Source organism: Manis javanica, chromosome 17, assembly GCF_040802235.1.
Source record: "Manis javanica isolate MJ-LG chromosome 17, MJ_LKY, whole genome shotgun sequence".
Classification (NCBI taxonomy): domain Eukaryota; kingdom Metazoa; phylum Chordata; class Mammalia; order Pholidota; family Manidae; genus Manis; species Manis javanica.
In genome coordinates this window covers 63515535-63532813 of record NC_133172.1, presented here as the reverse complement: position 1 = coordinate 63532813, position 17279 = coordinate 63515535, and the positions used below count along the sequence as shown (strand labels likewise).

Genomic DNA, 17279 nt, shown 5'->3' with positions numbered 1-17279 from the left:
AAGTCAGGAGACCACCTCCTACACTTTAAGATGTGAGAAGATTAAACATCTACAACTCTAAGCTTGTAACCACACACATGCACATACAAAGCCCACTCTGTTGTGTTCTTATGAACCAGTTTTGATTTATGAATTTGCCAGGGACGACCATGGTCACCACAATTCAAATGGACCAAGTGCATACCCAGGGACGTGTCCTACTTCCCGTGAGCCTGCAGTTAACCCAACGCAGTGCTGAGACACCCTCCGCATGCCTGTCACTGCAGGGCCCCCAGACAAGCAGCCTTCTTCCTGGCGGCGTGGAAAGCCTGGACTGCTTTGCTCTGCTGGGTCCCTGTCCCAACCCCTCTCAGCATCACTGAGCAAAAAGCGCTCTAAGTAGGACTTCAGGCTCTTTCCCCAAAAGTCAACTTGCCAAAGATCATGATTAAAGTTCTTCTCAGGGTTTCCCGTCATAAAACCCAAGCTGCCCATATGCCAGCTGATGCATTTCCAGCACGACCTCCTCAGCCTGACCACCAGGCGATCTAAGTACATCACAGCCCAGGGCGACAAGGTGTTGACCAGCCACCTCATTTTATCCAGTCCTGAGGACATTTTCAGGGACACTGCCAGAGATGCCTGGCCCCGCTGAGACCCTTACCTGAAGATGGGCCATGGGGTCAAGATAAAAGTGCCCCAAGAGGCAAGCTGGAAGGAAGCCTCTCCAGTTTTCATCTCAAAAACCCAACAAGAACTGAAACCCACAGTTCTAGCTGAATGCTAACTCAAGTATTATCTAAAGATAGCGAAGATAAAGTGAGAAATCAACTTTTTACTTGTTTAAAAAAATTTGGGCCAGGCATTCTAATGCAATCCAACCCACAGCGCCAGGCAGATGAGTGCACGCCCGTGGCTTCCCACCAGCAGGCAGCAGCCTTTTGAATCTAGGTTTCTCCTCGATTTCCAGCACTTCCTAATCGCCATGGTGACGGCGCCCAGCACAGCCCTCGGTCCCCCGCCCGCCCCCACCCCGGGCCCCCCCACTGGAGCGACAGGCGCGGGGCGGGCGCAGCAGAGGGGCCCGCGTACTCACGTCGATCTCGCCGTCGTCGATCTCGCCGTCGTCATCCTCCCTTCTCTTCTCCTTGCAAGCCTCCGGGGGCTCCTTGTCCTCCACACTGTGGACGCCGGCCCTGCCCTCCCCTCCGGGCGCCCCCTCTCCCTTCTCCTCCTCCTCCTCGGCCCCTGCCTTCTCGGCCTCCTCCTCCTGTGCGGCAGAGCCCGGCTCCTCGGGGACCTCCTCGTCGTAGTCGAGCTCATGCTCGTCCAGCTCCCTGGTGACCGACGAGGCCTCGTCCCGCAGCTCGCGCGTGTGGTCCTCCTCCCGGCAGACCCCCTCCTCCCCGGGCGCGGGTCCGGCAGGGCCCCCGCGCTGCTCCTGGGCCTCCTCGTCAGAGCGGCTCTCCTCCTCCTCCTGGCTCAGTCCTGGGGCAGCATTTTCCTCATCTTCCAAGTCAGAAGCCCTCCCCCCAGCTCCGTCTGAATCCTGATCAGACCCACTTTCCCTCAGGATGTCATCGTCCGAGAGCCCCTGCTGCTCCTCTTCGTCCTCTGGAGAGCGAGGGTCCCGTTCAGGGCTCTCGGCCACATCCATCAGTACCCACAGTTCTGCAAAAGAGAGAGCACAGACTCACAGCATTTAGCAAACTGGCTTTCCTGGCCCCACGCGGCTCCTCCGAATCCCAGACCCGACTCCGCAGGCCCCTGCTGCTGGCTGTCCCACCAGGGAGGACGGCAGGCCGACATCACACACGATGCTGCCGCAGGGCTGGGCTGGGCCAGCTCACACGTGTAGCAGCCTAGCAGGCAGAGACTCAGCACGCCCCTCCTCACAGGCGTCACCCAGTCAACACGAAGTCAGCAGGAAGATGTACATACAAGAGACAGCTTTGGACCCTTCAGAAAAAATTACTTTTGAAATTCAAGAAAATGTGCATTATGGAATGAGACAGCAGTGTCATAAGGCACATGTCTGACCATTTCTCTGGGGTCGCCCTCAAGGGCCTGGGCCCACCTGTAGGGGCACCCAGGTGGTGGCTTGTCCCCTCTCCTGAAAGCCCATCAAGTGTGGCTCTGTCTGCCTCGTCAGAATCACTCAAGATGATCTTTAAAAATGCAGGCCCTCATCAGGCCTCAGCACGGACCTGCATGCGGGAGCCACCACAGCCACCCAGAGGTGGGGTTCAAGCCCCGATACGCTCTGTCGTGGAACGGAGCCCTGCGGAACGTTTTACACATTCAAATAGTTTCTTATGTAAAAAGACTGACTATCATTTTATATTTCATTTCTATTTTTATTAATGGAGATTTAGTTATAAAGTTGTATATTTTCTGATTTTCCCATCTCAGTGCACGACAGCACGCTCCTCTTTGTACTAAATGTGGAAAGTGGGGTTAGAGTGTGTGCACAGAAACCAACACCAAACAGTCTTTTAGCAAACATTTGCCATTACCAAGTTGATATCAGCAAGTCACCTCCAAGTTAGTCTGAAATAACAGGAATAGTGAGAGGTTCAATATTCAGTAGATTCTACAAAAGTTTTTATTTAAGATAATGTATGTCACAGTCATGCTGTTCATTGCCTTGGCAAGATCTGATGACACACACACACATTTATTTGCATACTTTAAATATATGAGCATTTCATGTACTTACATAACTAAAGATTAAAAATATGTCTTTTAACTTCTACTTTCAAAAAGAGAATGTGTAGTTTAAAGATGCATATTCCAAGGGTTGGTGTCTAAGTCTACAGTTGGAAATGTCTTTTTGCTATTAATGGAAATTATAGTTAACACACATTAAGGCAACTCACTTAAAATTCCTCATGGGATAAGTAAACCAGATGTTTAGCAATGATAGTAATTTACAAACCGATCAATCCATTCAAAGCCACAGTTCTGAAAATGATTCACTTTGCAGTCTGCTCTACGCTACTGAGAGGTAGGACTACTGGAAAGAATTCTTGAATTAGTCCTACAGCCCATGGCAAGAAGCAAGGTGAAAGCTGTCACGCGCAGGGCCGCCTCTAAGGCCCCTTATGCTCTCCACTGCTCCAGGCAGGCGCAGGGCACTCCCAGCATGCAGTCAGCCCCCAGCACCCTCACATGCAATATTAAAACTTATTATCTTCCTTTGTGCATGACATCTGATGCTTATCTTTGTATACTTCCTACTACACTGTACATAAGAAGTCTTCTTAACAGCAGGGGCCTGCGTCTCTCCAGCTGCCTGAAGGAGTTCCGGTAGCCCCTGAGGAACTGGGAAGGAGCCGCATACATCCCCAAGTGAAAACTGAGAAGTTCTGATCCCCACCTGTATCAATCCTGGAAGCAAGGTTACCTACTAAATCAATCAGCATTACCCAAAATCAAACGTCTCTTCAAACTCCTTCAAAAATCACACAACTGATACTCTGCAGAAAATACCCCAAGCCTGCCACTTACTCTCCTTGCAACATGCTATCTGGTTCATAGCCACAAACTCTCATAACCTGAGACCAGCCCTCTTCTAGGGCCCAAGCACAAACTGGTTTATATTTTGGTTTCACTGTTACTAGATCCAACCGAATTGCTTTTACATTTTGGCAAATTTGAAATTAAAACCTAGAGGAAGAAATGGAAAGAGTTCCTAATTTCAAATACTGAACTAGTACAAGTGGGCCAGTAAAGGGGGATGCTGACCTGCTGGTGTGCTGTATCTTCATGGGACACATGGGGTAGTGCAAACAGTGTGGGCCTCTGAGGCAGAACTTGAACTCCAGCTCTCCTGCTGCCCAGCTTTAGGATCTTGGGAAAATTATGTAAATTGCCAGACCCCAATTTCTTCATCTGAAATATGGGACATCAGTATCTACTTTACAAGGCTGTTGCACAAGTGGATGAGATAAGCCCAACGATGTGCCTGGCACAGGCTGCACACACTTGAAGCACATTCACATGAAGATGGGTAAAAGCGGTCTTCAGCATCCAAAAGCCACACTCCCATCCCTCCCGTTAGGCTCAGTTCGGGTCTCTTGGTGTGCTCAGGAGTAATTAATTCTGTTTCATTCAACAAACACCTGAGAATCTACTTAGTGCAAGGCTATGCTATTAAGACAATTTCGGCGATAAAACCAACAGCCGCCAGTGCCTGTGGCAGGACAGCCACTCTGCGGCAGCATGGGCAGCTTCCTAACACCAGCCTTTTGACGAGTGATGCCCCCCATCACAGGACACCAGGCACAAGGCCACCTCGTGGACATCCTGGGACTGCAACACACAGCCACCTCTGGAGTATGGGCTCAGTCACAGGGCCCTGCACTACACGTGAAACAAGTTTCTGCTACCTGCCTAGGAACCAACCCCCATTTTTTGCCATTGTTTCCAGAGGAAAATGGTACCCAAGTTCCAAACGGATTTTATAAACTTTTTCATGCAACACAGGCCATGCATAAATTGGAGACCTCTATGAGCCAGTAGATTTTGCTATTTTTCCTTTCTGAAGTTTTGTGATCTGCCTATACTCCTTAGTCCTGCAGAACTGAAAACACTTTTTTCACATAAATGGAAAAGTTAATATATCGTTTGTACAGACTATTTGTTTTAAAAAAGTGACAAACACATGAAGATCCAACTTGTTACACCTGTCAATTATTTTATGATTTCAAACTTGTCAATGTTAGTTTGTCACTTACACTAAACATGAATCCAGTAAGAGAAACTCCCAAAGGTGTACATCCTTTATACTGATAACCACAGGAAAGGCAGACTTGTTAAAATTGTGAGGCCGGTACCAGTACTTGTGACCTGGAAAATAACTTTTAAGAAGTACTTACTGCACCTGTATGCTCTCCAGTTTGAATTACGAAAAACTTCTACATTCCAAGGACACAAAGGTAACTTCCTCACTCTCAAAGGCAGTTTTCAGGGCTGACCAGAGGTGGCAGGGCAAAAGGTCCTCAGCACACTTGATGCCACAGAAGGCAGGGCAGCCCAGGGCTTGTTGTCAGGCAGTCAGCCCTGGCGGAAACTCAACCGGCCCTGAGGATCTGATGAAGGGGATGGCTCCTCTCACAGAGAAAACTGGGCCTATGAGATTCACCTGGGGTTCAAAAGCTCCTGAGGTGCACCCGTGGTCCCCAGACTAAGAACTCATGCCTCAAGTGTATTGTACATTATTCTATTACATATTCACATATCTCATTCTGTCCTGCAACTATTGTCTGCAACAGTTGGGAGACCCCTGTGCCCCCATGAAGTGCCTGAGTAGAAGGGCTCAGACTCACCTCTGTGTGCCTGAGCTTAGCAAACAGCTGGCACTTCACAGCAGAGCTACCATGGAATGTACTGTCTAAACTGGGACCCATTTGAGATGAAAGGGGGCATTATTAACAACTACAACAGGGAAGAAGAGGGGCTGTCCTAGGCACACTGGGAAATACAGCCACCCTTAGGAGGTCCGGACAATTTCCCTAGGAATCATTGCTCCTTTCCCTATGGAACCTCTTGGGATTCTACAATCTGAGGCTGCACACAGGCAAATACATTGCAGAGGAAAACAAGTAAAAGAATATTGATTAGAAGCAACCTGAGTCACACCTTGCTGCACAGAAGAGAATGAGTGTCACTGGCAGTCAGAGATGCTGGTGTTCAGTCAGAGATGCCCCCTCCTCTGGGCATGTAACTGTCTCTCTGGGTGGCCGTGTCCTGTTTTGAGATTAATTCAATTTGGCAAATATCTGAGTGCATGTTCTAATTCAGGTGCTTGGAAAACATGCACCTATTAAGTGTAGATAATGAGATGGAGGTTCCTCTGGTCACCAACTCCCAGGCTCACAGTTTATAATAATTTGTTCTCACACAATCACCCAGTGATCAAGGATTCCTGCAAAGTTTGGAATTAACTCTGTTCCATCAGATGGTGAGTTTGCCCAGGGGATGGAATAACATGTCCATTACTGTGTCTCCACTACATCCTGCTTCTCACCGATGATACTTGATAAATGCTCGTAGAGTAAATGAATGAATGAGTGACAAAATCCTGTAACTTGATAAACTACCTGCTGCCCCAGACAGAAGTCTGAGTAAGTGCCGAATCTCTGGAAGGCTGTGCCGGGACTTCACCGCACTCACTCTGGGAGGCAGCACACCGGTCCCAGCGCACTGCCAAAGCACAGCACTTTTCGGGAGCCTCCCAGTGAGTGACCTTTAGAACCTGCAGAATGCTCTCTCGGCAATAAATGCTTCTCCTCTCACAGTGTGTCACTTTGAGGAGCTTCAGGAAGCCATTCAGAGCCTGGTCGGGTATGTGAGATGAGTTACCAAGGCAGGTTAAGGCGATTTTGGTCAAACATGGGGTATGACTGTGTCCCATCTGGCTTATATACTTACTACCAAAACAGAAATTTAAGAGCTTTTGCGAAAGGAGCACGAGTGAAATACAAGCATAACCTTTCTGGGGATAACGGCTTTAATAGAGCAGTCCCTATCTGAATACCTAAGTTACAGTGCATCCAGTTAAAATTCTGATCCATAACTTCATGGATTCACAACATCTGAAAAGAGACTGCAGAAGCTAGTAACAGATGCCAACCCCAAACTAACAAAGTTTGAACACCCAGAACTCCTCACGGAAGAAACACTCACCTTGGATAATTTGTACCTGTGTACAAGTGAAAAACCTCTTTAAACATGAGGAAGGCCACAGCTTACCTGTTTGCTCTCTGGAACGATTCCACAAAACTTTCTTAACAATTTTTGCGCACTTCCCGCCTATAACCAGTGAGGAGTTCTAGACTTTGGGATACATCTGACTGGTTTCCAGAGCTGGCTGGGCTCCACAGTGTGTTTGTAGACCTATCAGGCAAAGACTCCCCCCGAGGGCTTGGAAGTGGACATCAGCCTGGGTCCAGGCTCGCCTTGAGAATCCCAACGCCTGCTCTGGGAAAGGACCGCTCCACGGGCAATACCAAGGCGGGTAGTGTCAAAGGAGAAATGATAAGAGTCATTGCTATGCTCCCAAACGGTACTTCAGACATCAAGCACCCTCTCCTTCCATTTTCCCCAAATGGATCTGACGACTGACCTACTCTTGCAAATGAGTTTGCTGAACAGAGTTCATTTAAAACGATCAACGACTTTGCACTGCCCAGCAAACTCAGCTGTCAAAAACTATTCAGCAAAACTTAAGTTTTAGCAAGAGCAAGACTGGAAGTCTTAAGTCTTAGGTTCTCCCAGCATCACAGCCGCGGTTAATTCATACGACGGACCCGCCATCCCTGCGCTCCTAACGGAAGCGGCAAGGAAGTTTATTTCTAAGAGTGGCGCCCGTCCGGGGTCACGGCCAATACAACACGTCCAACCTGTGCGCACTGTGAAGCCGAGGGAGCAAGTCCCAGGAGCCTCCAGAGAGCTCAAAGTTCCCGAAGAGCTCATCCCCGGCCCGGCCCGGCCTCCTCCGGAGGGCAAACCTGCTACCACCGCTTTGTGGGCGACAAACATGCGCCACGCGAATGTCCCGGAAGAGAAGTGACAGCTTCACGAGAGTCAACTCCGCCGCGGGCCGCAGCCGCAGCCGCGGATCTCGGGCTCCGAGTGGGCTCCCGGCCCCCGAGCCGGCTCTGTTTTGCGGACGAGAACTCGGGACGGACCGCGGGATCCGCCAGCACCAGCAACCCTTCCCCGGGCCCCGAGAGCCACGCTTCGGCCGGGAGCTCAGCCTGGAGCGCTCCCCGGAGGCGGCGGCGGCGAGGCTCCCGGGCCTCGGCCCCGCGCCGCCGCCACGCTCCCCGCCCGGCCGCCTCGGCCTCCCCAGCCGGCCCGGCCTCCCCGCCGCCGCCACCGCTTACCTCAGCGCGAGAGCGGGGAGGGGGCCACGGCTCCGCTGGGGTTGGGGCAGCGCGGGGAAGACGTCCCTCGGCCCTTCCGCTCTTCACAGCCTCCGGCTTGAGGCGCGACGCGGGCGGAACAAACGGGCTCCACTACCCGCGGGGGCCGGCCATTGTGCGACGTCATCAGGCCGCGACCGTCGTCCCGCAGGCCGGCGGGCTTCCCTCGCTCGCTCCGCCCTCTACGCGCTTCCTTCCGGCCTCCGCGTGGCCGCCTCCGTGTGACCCCGCCCCCGCGGCGCGCGCCCGCCAGAACCCGCCTAGGCGCAGGCTCCGCCGAAGGCCCCGCCTCCAGTTTGGGCTTTGAGCTCGTGGGCGGTCGGCCGCCTGACGACGGCTGCGCAAAGGGCTTCCCGCGACGCGCGGTCACGTGACGCGCCTCGGCGCGAATTAGCGGTTAGCGGGTTCGCGTCCCGGGCGGGGAGGCAGGGGTTGTGCCCTGAGTGGTTTGATATCCCAGCAGGAACTTAGTGGTAACGCCTCCGAGGGACGGAAGAGCTCTCAGCTCCCACCTAACTGAAAGAAAGCACCCAACACAAAATTAGACATTTTTGAGATACTGGGTTTAAATGTCAAATTCTAAAGTTTTAACTATTTCCTAGGTAGGACTAGAGGGCTCCCGCACTATCATATATAATCAGCTCAACACAAAATTAACCATTTTGGAGATACTTGGTTTAAATATCGAAGCTTAAAAATTTTAAACTATTCTCGCTTTCTTAAACGTAATCAGCTCCTTACAAAAATTAACCATTTTGAGATATTGAGTTGAAATATCAAAGATTAGAATTTTTAACTCTTTAGGTGGTTTAAGTCCGGGGAGAGGAAATCCCAGGGCAAAAATACCTCTAAAAAACAAAATCAGTCAAAGAGAGAAAAAAAGTTTAAAACCCGTTGTTTGCAAACTGCAGTGCAGCGCCATCTCTCTCCCCTGCTCCCGGAGGAAGCAACCAAGCCAGCCCCTCCCCTTAACCTCTCAGGTTCAGACACGCCCCCAGTTGCCCAGGTAATTACCCATTGACATGGAGATGACTTCTCTCCACCCCTGAAGATATGCAAATGCACCAAAGCTAGGCGAGATATTCTGGAAATGTTACCATTTTGACCACAGGCGGGAATAAACAGCTGTGCATTTTACTACATGCAATCAGCTTAACAAAATGCAGCGTTTCCACGATCAGAAGGGCGTCCCCAGGTCTCCAGCTTACCTAAGGCCAGGGTGGAGGTGAGGCGCTGTGCTCTCTCCGCGGGAGAGGGGCCCACCTGGAAGGGTCCTGAGCTTAGCTGAATGCCCTGAGGTACCCGCCTTAAAGTTCTTAATCATATTTAAACTCGGGGCCTACAATTTCATTTTGCATTGGACCTTGCATATCACGTCTGGTTGAGGGGGTGGCTAAAGCTTTGGGGGATGCTGAGTGGGCAGGCCTTTCCTACACAGTTTTCCTCCTCCAAGAAAACCTGCCCGAAGCACGAAGAAGAGCTCTCCTTGGAGCAGCCCCCCACCTCTCAGCCCACGAGCAGAAGTGTCTGGCACACAGCGAAGCTGAATGACCTCATAGATGTTTGGCCATGTTGTCTGAATGAACGCACCAGGGAGGAAATGAGAGCCTTAACAGGGAGTCACCACACGGCCTGGCAATGCCACACCTCGGTACACACCCCATCAGCTGATGATGAATAAACAAAGGATACTATTCAGCCTTATAACGGAATGAAGTCTTTATAAGAAGAGACCTCAGAGAGATACCCCATCTCCACCTGGTGAGGACACAAAAAGGTGGCGTATTCTGGTCACAACCGGAAAGGGGTCTCACCAGAACCTGACCCCCAGCACCCTGATCTTGGACTCCAAGCCTCCAGAGTTGTGAAAAATCAGGGGCGGCCGTTTAAACACCCCCAGGTCTGTGGTGTTTGGTTGTGACCGACCAAGTAGACTAATAGGTTCCATCAACATGAAACACCCAGAACAGGCAAATCCGCAGAGATTGGTTACCAGGGGCCGGGGAGGGACCCGTGGAGTGACTGCTGGTCATACCGTTTCTTTTGGGAGGAGGACAATGCCTGGGATCAGGCAGCAGGGATGGGTGTGCAACTGTGAATATACTACAAACCACTAAACTGGGCCCTTTAAAGGGTGAATTTCAGGGCATATGAATTATACCTCAATAAAATAGTTATTTCTTTAAAAAAGAAAAGCAAAGGCAGCACAGGAGGAGGGACAGAGGCAGGCGCAGCAGGAGGGGGCAGGACTCCCGTCCAGATTCTCCCTCCTAAGTGAACCTCGAACTGTCCCCCCTTTTCTCTGCACCCCTGCGCCGCCTGCCGGGATTAATGCCGCAGCTCCAGCCCCGGCCCAGTTCCCTGCTCTGTCCCCGCCCCTCACTCCCCATCCTCCCCCTACTCCCACAGCCCCTTCTCCGTGATTCGGGGTCAGTCCCAGCCTCCCCGCCCGGGCCTCAGGCCCCTGCAGCAGCAGCTCGCTTCACTCCCGACCCAGCGCAACGCCGTGAGCAGGACGCAGCCGCTCTTTACGACCTGGCCCTCCAGCCCGGCCTGCCGGTCCTTGCGCTCCCTCACTTGCCCTCCGCTTATTGGACACGCTTCTTTGCCATTCCTGCTGCCCAGAACACTGTTCCCATTTCCCTTTCACCCGGCTAACTTTTAATCCCTCCCCAGGCCTGCCCGTGGTGGGCCTCCTCCCAGAGTCCTGTCTGCCTTGCATCTGGGCTGCGAGCACCTGGAGGGATCACCCGGGACCCCGAGTTGCTAGTCCATTGGGTTGGCAACATCTGCAGTGTGTGCGTATGGGGCGTGGGGGAATTTAGGAAGACTGAGAAAATGGCTGAGGCGGGATCAGAATCTTTAGAAGCCACGTGCCCGAATCTAAACACCACGGGCTTAGCCACTGTGCTTTGCGCCAGAGACTCTGTGTGAGGATGCAGACACATCCCTCTGAGCCTCACTCCTCCTGCTGCAAAAATTGGGGCTACTCACACCTGCTGTCCTATCTCAGGAGGGAAGGGAGGGGTAGCGAGATGGCAGACACCGTGTTTGCAGGCTCTCGAAGCCCAGAGCTCTCGTGGCGTCCCTGGAAGGCAGCCCCTGCCATGATCTCCGTTTTACAAGTGGGGAGATGGAGCTGGTATTTCACCCAGGCAACGGGACCACAAAACCCCAGTGTTTTGCGACATCGTGAAGGGTGGTCCCCAGATTATGTTTCTCTGGCTGTGACTGTTGTGTAAGAGAGATGGAAGCGTCTGTTTTATCCAGCCCTGGTCATAAGGGTCACGTCACTAGCGGCCAGTCCGATGCTAACTGGCACATTCCCCACCCCACCCCCGGCCCCTGCATTCAGTGCTCTGAAAGGCACGGTCCCATCCAGCAGGGGCCACGGGAGCAGCTGAAGCCACCAGGCTGCATTACCAGGACTTCCCGCGTAGGGGAGCTGCCGCCCCTGAACTGTGGCGATCTGCATGGCTGTAATCCTGTAGCACAGCACCTGGACCGAATGAGTGTGGAGCGCCACGCTGCCACAGCCACTAGAGCAGCACCCAGTGACCGGCCTTCTCAAGGGGTCCCTGGGTCTGCAGCAGCGCCTGAGGTTTGTTGGAAGTGCACATTCTCCAGTCCCACCCCAGACAGAACTGCTGCATCAGAAACGGGTGGCCGGGCTGCCAGCCTGCAGTTTAACGGGCCCCAGGAGATTCTGATGCTCCCCGGGATGTGAGAACCTCTGGACCCGGGACTCCCTGCCCACGGGCACCAAGACACATGAATGAGGATATTGGTAGCAGATCTTTAGTAATAACTGAGAGAACAAAGGGAAAAATCCAGAAATGGCCCAAATGTTTATAGGCCATTGTAATGTTGCACAATATTTACAATGTTGTAATTGTTGAAAGTTGTGATGTTGTAACTCCAAGGGTACATCATATACAACATCTATACATGGGTGGAGCTGTTTTCTTTCCACTGTGCAAAGTTGCTTCCAAAGAGGGATGAGCGAGGGGGAGCTATGGGAGGCCCCTGAGCGGGGCAGGGATGTGGAGAAAGTGGCATGTTGGTGATTTTAAAGCCCCTATCTGAGAATTCCCACATCTGGGTCACCTGTAGGTCTGTTGTTTTTCTTCGTGGTTTTCAGTGATCTGGTTCCTTTTCATAGCATGCCTTGTACTTTCTTATTTGATGCTGGACATTGTGGGCACATTATTGTGGGAATACTGGGTTGGCATTCTTTACTGCCAAAGAGGGTGAAGCTTTATTCTTACAGGCACGCTGGGCCCGGTTAAGCCTTGCATCTAGGCTTCACAAGGGCTGGTCTTATTCTCAGAGTGTGGCCCGTATTCCCGGGCAGACGACCATCTGTGCTCTCAGAGGAAAGCCCCTGCACTGGCTGCCTGGCCTCCATCACCACGAGCTTGAGCTACACCTGTTTCTCCTAGGGCCATGTTGTGGCTAGTCACTCAGCTTCTGCCCTCCTAGGCGCTTTTGACTGGTTCTGTGGTTTTCCCTGGCTGGGGCAGCTTAGGGGCTGGCCACAACCCAAGGGGGTTTGCATTCAGGACTCCAGGGGTTCCCCTCCAGCCCCAGCTGGTTTGAGGGCCCCCGTCTCCTCAGCTCAGCAAGGCCATTTGCCGCCTTCTATCCCCCCACACTAGTGGGGGAAGCCGGCAGGGTGGACATGAGGTCACCTTGTCGGTTCCCTTTGCTCAGAGGTTGTAGTCCACATGTCCTGCCAGTATTGGCTGCCCTCCAAATGCCTCAATATGCATGTACATGTGTGTCCAGCTTTCATTGCCTTTAGACACAGGGGTGGGGGTCGATACAAGGGGTTCTGTCTGGAAGCATCATTTTAGGAAGGCTAATCTTATTGACGGAGTGGGAGGGGGCGGCATAGCGGCGGGGGTGTGATGGGGGTGGCACTGGGGGGGACCAGAGTCTTACTTGGCCAAGGGGGCGGCCGCCCGTTAGCCTCTGCTGCTCTCCAACGATACCAGAAGAGGGCGCGCCAACCGCGGTGGTCCCGGTACCCTGGGTGCTGAGCTCCGCAGTCCTGAACCGGTGGGGCTGGTGGTGCACTCTGGCTTCTGGGGCCTGTCAGCCCCGCACATGGTCAGGTCATTGCAAGGATGGCGGCTGGAATGCATGGGCGGCCTCAGGCTCCTGGGTGTTCAAATGCCATCTGTCTCCCACACTTGCTCACAGCCCCGTGGTGAGGGCACAGGTGGGCGCACGGACATGCACACACACATTCTATCATCCTTACCTAGAAGCTCCTTCAGCCTCACTAAGAAATTAATGGAGCACACGTTTCTTTCCAGTTTTTTTCTGTTTTGGGAACCCACTTATTCCAGATGGCTGTGGGCCCTGGCAACGGGTCCTCGCCCTGAATCAGTGAGAGGGTGGGGCCGTGTTCTGTCCAGGAAGAGCTCCCGGCACAGGACCCAAGGCAAGGAAATGCCCTGTGTGCATGGGGCTGGGCGGCAATGCAGGCGATTGCTGCTCTGGGGGCCCTTCCCTGTCCTAGAGGGAAAGAGCCCTCCTCCCTGCCCCCCTGCCCCAGGCTAGGGCAGGGGGAGGTTCTAGCCCAGCTCTGTTTCTTGTCCGTGGCAGGGCTACGGTAACATGTGCCTTTCGGATGGACTGAGGACTCCGCCAATGTATGACACTTGGCCCAGCGCCCCGGTGTAGACAGCGGCCTCTCAGTCCTAGGGGTCACTCACTGCTGATTTTGTTTATTACTGTTAGCTGTGCAACTTTGGGCACCCTGCTTTCCCTCTCTGGACCTCCGTCTTTGCTTCCATGAGATGAAGGCCTTGGTGTAGATGGCTTTGTGGCACCATTCCACACCATTTGATTCTGTTCTGTCCCAAGGACACTGGTGCCCGCAGCTTCTCCTGGAAGGCTGCGGGGTGAGACAGCGGGTGGTTTCAGCACCAGCGAGGGAGGACAGCAGCCCGGGAGCTGTCCCAGGAGCTGCGTTCCCCTGCAGAGCCATCCAGGCAAGCAGAGCTGGGGGTGAGCCAGGGTAGCAGCAGCCAAAGGTGAGAGATGGGGAAGTCCTCAATCCTCCAGGCCCAGCAGAGCCTTCCGTGGGAGGGCAGCCATTCCAGGCAGCCCCGGTGGGGAGCTGGGGTACCACGTCTGGGGGCACAAGGGGCCGCAGCCTGCCAGGTGTGCTGTGTCCTCTGCCACCCTTTTCTCCCCGTCAGCCATCTCCTCTCTGCACTCACCTCTGTGGTCCTGAGCTGAGCCCCATCCTGGAGGTCACATTTTGGGGACCAAGCCAAAGAAAATGCCACTCAGCCGGAACTCGGGTACAGACGTCCATAGCAGGGTTGTTTGTGATTTGCCGAAAATGGAAACGATCCAGAAGTCCATCCACAGTCCGCCGTGCGGGCACACCTGGCAGCCTGGTCCCCCGGTGGGTGTCGCACAGCAGTGGGAGGGGGCGAGCTGCAGTCACACAGCGGGCTGTCTCCCAACGTGGTGGCTGAGCCGAGGTGCCAGCACAGACAATTAGGTGTGGTTCTGGTTACAGGAAGCTCGCACGCAGGTGCAATAAAGGGGGATACAAGCTGCGGAAGTGGCGGACCTCCACCCAGGGAGGGCAGGGGTGATGGTCACCCACATGGTCACTTTATTCATTCAATCATAATTTATGTTGTGTGCCTTTCTCTGTGTATATTGCCTTTCAAGATAAAAATGCAGAAGAGAATGACAGGAGGGGTCACTGAAGAAAGGCGGGCATGCAGGACGAGGAGGGGGAGGTGAAGGTGGGCAGAGCCCATGAGGCGGCGCGTCTGGAGGGGCTGCTGGCCTCCGGCACACAGCGGCCACGCTGGGATCCTGGGGCAATTGTCCCCTCAGCTGAACAGAAAGGGAGGCTCATTTTCAGGAGAGTGACAGGCTGGGGCCCGTGTGGGTCTGCGTGCAGGTGTCCGTGAGCACAGCGGTGCAGTGTGTGTTCTGTGCACTCGTGCACACAGGCATGTGAGAGTGGACTGCGTGGGTCTGTATTTGCAGACACCTGTTGTTGTGGGTGTGAGCGAGCTTCTGTTGTGCTGTGCAATTACATACAAATGGGTGTGTTTGGGACCCTGTGTTTGGGGCACAGGGTGTGTGTGGGGTGAGTTCAAGTGTGCGTCCAGGAAGAAGTGTGTACTGGGGCCTGCTGTGTTTGTGCGTGCTGATGTGGAGCTCGGTCTGTGAGTGGCTTTGTGTGTATGTGTCCTTGTGTGTCTGCAGTCCTGTGTACTGGTGTGTGTGTGGGAGGTGGTGGCTTACATGTGTGTGCACATGCCTGGGTGCACATGTGCACAGGTGTGTGCTGTGTGTGAGGTGTGTGGGCAGTGCCCTCAGGACCGCTTCTCTTCCAGCCCTGCCCCCTAGGGGCCACAGCGGGACTTGCACAGGTCAAAGGTCTATGAGGGCTTGGAGTCCCCTGCTAGCAGACATGGTGAGCCCAGCAGGCCTCAGGGAACAAGAACCTCGAGCTTCCCACTGGCCCCCCTGCCCTCCCTGCTCAGGACGACTCACCCACTGGGGACTCTGGCAGAGCTGTCAGCAGCCCCACCTCGGTCCAATCACGCCTGGGAGGACTGGGGTCTGCAGGTACATCACTGTCTGCTTCCCGATGCGGGCACCCGCTGTGTGCCTCACAGTCTAGCCAAGTGGACATTGTGGGCTTCTGGGGGGCCACGTCCATCTGCTGCCTGCTCTGGCTCTCCCTGGTGGACCTCAGGGTGCAGCTACAAGGTGACCCGCAGCCTCCCCCTGCCCACCTAGCTGTTGGACTCAGTCACCTTCTCCATCACTCTCCTGCAGGTGGCCAAGGTCCTCTACAGGCTCACGGGGACTCTTGTCCTGGAGCTCCCTACCCTCCACCCCTGCCTGACCCGGAGGGCAGGGAGGCTGAGCAGAGGAAGCCCCATGGGCCGGGCAGCTGCCCCTGGTCCCAAGTCTCCCCGGTTTCCTGCAAGCAGGTAAGGAAGCCTCTGGAGTTTGGGGGGGCAGGTGGGGAGGGCGGGCTTGGCTCAGAGGCAGAGACGGGGTGGGCAGTGCGAGGCACAGTGGAGGAGAGGGGCTGTGGGGGGGAGTTCAGGGAGACCCGAGGTGACCAGGAGGAAATACCTCAAGTTGTCAAGGGAGCATCCGAGGCAGGGGCGCCGGGCTTTAAGGGCTGGCATGGAGCTGGGGAATTCGGGGGCTTCCAGGCGCCCAGCCTTGAATGGAGGGAGCAGGCGGCAAACCAGCGGGGGTCTGAGTGGAGGGGCAGGTCCGCCTCAGGTGTCAGCAGTGGCCACTTGTCACAGTGGCCCCAGGAGCGGCACAGGCACAATGCTCCGGCCTAACCAGAGGCCCCCTGGCGACCCAGTTGGACACCTGCTCCTTTCCCAGATGGGGGGCCGTAAACATTTTATGTCTGTGACAAGATCACCAGCAGGAGTCGGAGAGCTTGACCCACAGTGACCGAGTGGCAGGTGCGTCTAGAAACGCTGGTGTTTTCACCTTGGCAATAATGCCCTGTCATTTTCCCAATCTACTGCCTACCTGACCCCCCACCCCAGGCCAGGGAGAGCAGAGACGGCGCTGGCACGCTCCTGGCCTGGGGCATGGCCACAGCTGGCTGTCTCCTGGTGAGCCTCGCCCCTCATCCTTCAGCCACTATGAGGCACCAAGCTTGGGTGTGACAATGATTGATGCAGGTTTTGACTTCAAGGAGGCTTCTGTCTGGTACAGAAGTAAAACCTGCACATAAATAATGACTGTCCATGGTATTAAGTTAGGTCCCAATGGTGAGAAAGGACCACAGAGTTTCTAGAGCTCTGGATCAGGGTGTGGGCAGGGCCGCTCTCCCTTGGGGGCTCTAGGGGAGGGTCCTTCCTGCCTCTTCTGGCTTCTGCGGCTGCTGGTAGCCCTTGGTGTCCCTTGGCTTGTGGCCACGTCCTGCTGCCGTGGCCTCGGCCGTCACATGGAGTTCCCTGTGTCTGTGTCCTTCCTCTTCTAAGGATTCTGGCAATCGGACCAGGGCCTACCTAATCCAGTCTGATCTCACCTTAACCCAATCACATCTGCAAAGACCCTATTTCCCCATAAGGCCACGTCCACAGGTGCTGGGGTTCAGGACATGGTGTGACTTTTTGGGAGAAAGAGTTCACCCCACCTCAGTCCCCAAGTGAGGTCATTTCAAAGGAAGGAGCCAGTGCTCCAGTCTGTTCAGGCAGAGCAGACGGGGACTGGCGCTTGCATCCTGAGAAACAAGCAGGTTTGGGTGGGGAGATCCCAGAAGGACACCCCAGGCAGAGGGACAGTGACAGGGTGCAGGGCGGGCGGGTGGGGCTCAGGGTCGGGCCGGGGAGCAGGCAT

The 17279-nt window shown here is 54.2% G+C and overlaps 1 protein-coding gene across 2 annotated transcripts in view; it reads right to left on the bottom strand.

Moving 5' to 3' along the window:
• Nucleotides 1–8033, bottom strand: part of ZC3H18 (zinc finger CCCH-type containing 18) — a 54542-nt gene extending 46509 nt beyond the window's left edge. The window contains exons 1-2 of one of the 2 annotated variants that reach the window (XM_036993822.2): nucleotides 7872–8033; nucleotides 1076–1650 (exon numbers count right to left, since the gene is read on the bottom strand). In XM_036993822.2, coding sequence (XP_036849717.2) covers nucleotides 1076–1636 — 561 coding nt within the window. In that variant the 5' untranslated portion in view covers nucleotides 1637–1650; nucleotides 7872–8033. The remainder of the gene's footprint in view (nucleotides 1–1075; nucleotides 1651–7871) is intronic. The other variant, XM_036993823.2, reaches the window with a different exon arrangement.
• Nucleotides 8034–17279: the final 9246 nt, after the last annotated feature.